The following is a 5710-nucleotide window of genomic DNA, read 5'->3' on the forward strand; positions in this document are numbered from 1 at the left end:
AGCAGCTCGTCCGGGTGCTTGTGGTGGGGGGAGATGGGGATGGTCCAGGGGGTCCCCGCGGTGCCGCAGCTGCCTGGGGATGTCCTCTGGAGGTGGCTGTGATGGGCATCAACAGCGCTGGGGGGTCTGGGACCACCACTCTTCCCACTCTGCTGGTGCCACTGGGGTCCCTTTAGGTGTGGGGAAGCTGCTAAGACCCTCCAGGCTGTCCCCAGAGCCTTCAGAATTCTTTGAGAAGCTTCTCTTTGGAGCTTGAACGTCAACTCTGTGTCCCCTTCGTTGTGGGGGCAGCAGAAGGGCTGGGGGGACATTGCTGCTCCTCATCCTGGGAGTTCATCACTCCCAAGGACATCCTGGTGGGAACTGAGGCCTCTTTCTCAGCGATGTGGGGCAGCTGGGACAGCTCTGGCTGTGAACTGGAGGCAAAGATCCCCTCACTAAAGGGTGTTTGTCTGCCAGGATTGATGTGCGGCAGGAAGGCAAAAAACTCACCAGCTTCTAAAAACATCATTTATTCCAACTCCCAGCGCAGCTGAGGAGCCCTGCTCCTCCTCACACCCCATCCAAAGGCCTCCTGACGTGGGACAGGGCCTGGCCAGCCCTATCTGTAGGAATTGGCCTTGTGTTTTGGCAGGAAGGTGAAGCTGGGCGGGACGGGGCCCAGGAGCAGCTCACTGGGAGAAAGAATCAATTACAGAATTAATCCAGACCATAAAGCTCATCCAGTGCCACCCCTGCCATGGGCAGGGACACCTCCCACTGTCCCAGGGTGCTCCAAGCCCCATCCAGCCTGGCCTTGGACAGGGAGGAAGGACACAAGGACAACGACAAAAGCAAACCCAAGGAGGGGTCAGTGCTCAGTCCCCAGCTGTCACACGACCCTGTGGCTCTACAGGGGTTCTGCCACGTCGTTTTTTAGCAATTGAAATGAAATTCGATGCTTTATTACCTTATTTTGATCCAATCATCCACGTTTTGGCTGGCCATGAGTGTCTCCAGGTAGTCCCTCCCCAGGTAATAGGGCGGCCGCTCGTTGATTCTCTGAGGTAGATGTTCCAATAATCCAACAGGAATGTACCTGGAATGAAATGAAATGTAACAGCAGTGAGTGCTGGGGTTGAATGAATTCTTTTTTAAAGATCCTCCTGGCTGGGCAGAGCTGCCTGCACAGGAAGGAGAGCCACAAAAAAAAGGAATTTCCTGGTTTTCTCCACTCCCTGAGTATCCGACCCCCAGTGCTCGAGGCCGTAGTTGGTGAAGTCCTTGAGGATGTCAAATCTCTCGCTGGAGGAGATATCCCAGTGTCTCTGCTCCTTGATTTCCGTGAAAAGCCAAGGTTTGATGAGTGCCCCTCTGCAGCAAAAAAAAAAAAAAAAAACGGATTGTTATTCCCACCACTGATGCTCCTGAAGATTTGAGACACTTTCCAGCACTGATTTCCCAGCCAACTCTGCTTTAAATCTCCTTTTCCATTCCAGCAAGAAGCTCCCGACGATACAAATGGATTTTACCAATTTGGGTTTGTTTAGGGATTTTTTTAATCCTTTTTTTTTTTCTTTTTTTTACCCTTGAACCACCAGAGCTCAGGAGCAAAGGGAAACACAGGCACTTGCCTTGCAATCATGATTCCAGAAACTCCCATCTGCATGGCTCGATTTGCATCTTCGTAGGACAAAATATCCCCGTTTCCTGCCCGGAAAGGAGGGAGAAGCCAGAGGTCAAAGTGATCCGTGAGGACAAGTCAAAGTGAGCTAATCCAGGCATGGGATAAAATTCAAAATGGACACAGTGTCCAGATGCTCCAAAGAGGCTCTGGGGCTCCTGGTTTGGATTCCCAGGGATGTTTCTGATGGATGTTCCCTTACAAGGGAAAAAGGAGCAGTCTCCTCTCTCCTCCTTTACTCCCAGCTCCTTTCCCTGAGGGTTTAGGGATTCTGTGCCACAGGGGCAAGAAAACACCTGGAAAAACCCAAGTGATTCGTGTCCTACCTGTCCCTTTTCCCTGTCCCTTCCCTCTGGCACCACATCAGCAACATCAGGGATGCTCCAACCTTTCCTCTATGCTAAGCATCCTCGGGAAGCTGGGTTTTTTCCCCATTTTTAAAGGAATTTGAAACGAAACGAGTGACAAAGGAAGCCCCACGTACCAAAGAGAGGCATGGGGCTGGCGATGCGGGCGCACTCGGCGATGTATTCCCAGTCTGCGCTCCGGGTGTACCTCTGCTCCCGGGATCGGCCGTGCAGCTGTGGGAGAGAGCCAGGGACACCTCGCTGGACAGGCAGGGAGGGACGGGGGGCACTGACAGCGGGATGGGGAAAGGGAGCCTCGGGATTGGCCTCGGGATCGGCCTCGGGATCGGCCCGTGGAACGGCCCCGGGATCGACGGGTGCTGACAGAGCGGGGTGAGCAGAGCTCAGTAAGGGATCCCTCGGGATCTGCCTCTGAATTTACAGCCAGGGGCACTGACAGGTTGGACAGGGCTTGGGGCAACCTGGGACAGTGGAATGGGATCAGCTTTAAGGCTCCTCCCCAAACCGTTCCATGGGATTCCACGATGACGGACCCAAGGCTCAGGAGCAGGTAGGAAAACACCCTCTGCACCTGAATTTTCCTCTTTTATTAGCAGAGGGCACTGAAAGGCAGGGGAAGGTCACCCCCACCCCGTCTCCAGGCTGAATTCCTCAGCCACCAACCCCACACATCTGTCTCCGTACCGTGACCAGGGACGCTCCCCACTCCCGGATCTTGGGGATGATTTTGTGAGCCACGTTAACCTTTTCCTGCACCCCAGTCCGGATCTTCACCGTCAGTGGCACATCCAGCACCTGCAGAGGTGGGGGAATGAGGCCAGGCTGGACTGGGCTCCCTCAGCTCAGCTCCAGGTGCTCCAACTCACCGAGTTCATCCCGCGGACGATCTGCTCGAACTTGTTGGAGCGAGTCATCAAAGCACAGCCTCCTCCCTGAGGGACAAAACACGGCACAGTCAGGACTTTCCTCTTCTTCACACAGTGGAGAGTCCTTGGAGCTGCTCAGGTAGGGCTTGGAGCATCTCAAAGCTTGGAGAAAGTGGATCCTTCAACCAAAAATAAACCCCAGAGTGCTTTTCCCTCCCAAATCCTGCCAGCAGAGACAGCAATTCCCTGCTCCCTGAGCAGCTTAACCCCCTTCTCATTGGGATCTACTGCCCACAAATGAACTGCGAGCTCTGGATCAGACTGGAAGGAGCAATCAGGCAGCGGGGAATGAGGGAGAAAACAAGGATTCAAAGACAGAATTTCTCACCTTCTTGTAGACCAGGTCAATGGGACACCCGACGTTGATGTCAACAAAATCCACGTCGATTGTCCTGTTCAGGAGCTCTGCACACTTGGTCATGGTGTCTGGAAAGGCCCCCTCCAGCTGCCAAAGGGAAACAGCTTCCCTGAGTTCCAGAGGCAGCTTTTCCCCTGGGAAGTGAGTTATTGGTGGGCTATGGGGTGACAACACTCACCTGCACCCCGAAAATGTCCTCGGTGTGGTGGCGTTTGAGCAGAGCCCACTCGGAGGACTGGCCCTGCAGCAGGTTGGTGCACACAGCCATCTCCCCACAGGTGACATCTGCCCCAAAACGTTTGCAGATCCGTCGGAAAGGGAGGTTGCCACACTGGCAGAGACAGCAGGGACAGGGATGGTCAGATCTCCCTGTTCCAACCGTGTCAGCGCCAAGTTTTGGCAAGAGGATGGAGTTATCCACCTACCGTGGTCAGTGGAGCCAGGTAGAGCTTGCCTTGGATTTCCAGCTGGAAAACAGGGATGGAGGAGCAGGTTAGCAGAGCTGCAGTGGCTTTTGTGGAATCACAGAATGTTCCGGGGTGGAAAGGACCTTAAGGATCATCCAATTCCACAGCCCTGCCATGGCAGTGACACCTCCCACTGTTCCAGGCTGCTCCAAGCCCCGTCTTGGGCACTGCCAGGGATCCAGGGGCAGCCACAGCTGCTCTGGGAGTTCCATCCCAGCCCCTCCCCACCTTCACCGGGAGGAATTCCTTCCATATATAAGGAGTGCTCTGCCTGCCTCCCCCAGCTAAAGGCTCTCCAAGGGGTTTCTCTGCCATCTTTCCACGCACAGTCTGCACCACGGGATCAGGACACAAGGGACTCTCACCTTTTTCTTCTCACACGGCCGCAGCTTCGTGACGTCTTCATCTGTCAGCGGGCCCAGGGTTGGGGTGGAGGGAGCATCCTCAGCCCCTCGGGAGCTCTGCAGGGCCTCTGGTTTGGGATCCTCTCCCTGCTCCTGCAGCACAGGGCTGTCTCCCAGGCCCTCCTGGGGTGCTGTGCAGTTGGACACCTCTGTGCAGCCCCCCGTGGCTTTGCCTCCCTTCCCACCGTGGAGCCCACGGAGAAACTCCTCGGCCTTCTGGAAGCTGAACTTCCTCTTGCGCAGCTGCTGCTGGAGGTCCTTGGAGAGGCTGTTCCTCACCAGCAGCTTCCCGTCCCACTGCTGGGCCAGGGCGGCATTGACCAGGTTCTGGTGGCCGTCGCCGAGGTGGGCCTGGCCGAAGCGGCAGGTGACACCGTAGGGACAGCGGCCGAAGGTGTCGAAGAGGACACAGCGCTGGCCCAGGTCCGCCGGCTTCCCCGCCAGGTACTCGGACACGTCGTGCAGGAAGCGGCAGCGCGGCCCGAAGTGGCACTGCCCGGCACAGCCCTGCGGACAACACGGAGCAGGGCAAGGTGGGGATGGACCAGCACAGGCCAGAACTGCCCTGAGCACCTGAGAGCCCCTGGGGAGGTCGGGAATGCTCCCAGGGATGTGCTGCAGGAGGGGAGGGGTGGGCACACCGCAGGGGAGGTGATGCTTCACTTGTCCCACTCATCCCACGTCACCCTCTCCCAGATGGTTTTTATGGAATCCCAGACTGCTTTGGGTTGCAGGGACCTTAAATCCCATCCAGTGCCAACCCCTGCCATGGCAGGGACACCTTCCACTGTGCCAGGCTGCTCCCAGCCCCAGTGTCCAGCCTGGCCTTGGGCACTGCCAGGGATCCAGGGGCAGCCCCAGCTGCTCTGGGCACCCTGTGCCAGGGCCTGCCCACCCTCACAGGGAGGGATTTCTTCCCAATCTCCCACCTAACCCAGCTGGAGCAGGGCTCAGTGTCCCACCTGTGTCACTGAGGGGCACAGCCTGCTCTGCTCGTAGCAGTTGGGTTTCATGCAGGGGCGGCTCTTGTTCTGCCCCCGGGCTCTCTTCTTCTCCGGGCGCTCCTTCTCCTCCTCTCCAGCATTCCCTTGGCCTTCCCCATCCTGGCTGAGCTCCTCTGCCTTCACCCGCTTGGCTGGGGGTTCGCTCTGGGAGCTGCTGACCTGCTCCTCTTCCTTCTTCTCCTCCTTTTCCTCCTCCTCCTCCTCCTCGCCCCCTGCCCGCAGGTAGGCGTGGAACTGCTCCTTGGAGGTGAGGAACCTGCGGGTGTCCGTGGAAAAGGGGTCAGGAGCGGGGGTTATGGGGGGACAGGGACTGTACCGAGGGCAGGAGGGGCTGGGCATGGACTGGGAGGCAGTATGGAGGGGTCGGGAATGTACTGGGAGGATTATGGAGGGACCAGGGACGTACTGGGGGATGGAGGAGTTGGGAATGTCGTGGGAGGGGGATATGGAGAGATCAGGAACGTACCGGGGGGGTTTATGAAGGGAGCGGGCACGTACCGGAGAAGGTTATCAAGGGGCC

General features: G+C 57.3%; 1 protein-coding gene across 1 annotated transcript; it reads right to left on the reverse strand.

Annotated features, from left to right (window-relative positions):
* Positions 1-492: 492 nt before the first annotated feature.
* Positions 493-5705, reverse strand: DUS3L (dihydrouridine synthase 3 like; the record flags this gene model as incomplete). The annotated part of the gene is given in 14 exon segments (XM_017742459.1): positions 493-674; positions 950-1078; positions 1164-1189; positions 1191-1353; positions 1614-1689; positions 2148-2244; positions 2716-2826; positions 2898-2963; positions 3286-3402; positions 3494-3646; positions 3741-3782; positions 4148-4693; positions 5149-5446; positions 5689-5705. Coding segments are annotated over 14 exon segments (1914 nt in total), but the record flags the coding sequence as incomplete, so codon positions are not given.
* Positions 5706-5710: the final 5 nt, after the last annotated feature.

This window comes from Corvus brachyrhynchos, unplaced genomic scaffold (genome assembly GCF_000691975.1).
Source record: "Corvus brachyrhynchos isolate BGI_N302 unplaced genomic scaffold, ASM69197v1 scaffold158, whole genome shotgun sequence".
Lineage (NCBI taxonomy): Eukaryota > Metazoa > Chordata > Aves > Passeriformes > Corvidae > Corvus > Corvus brachyrhynchos.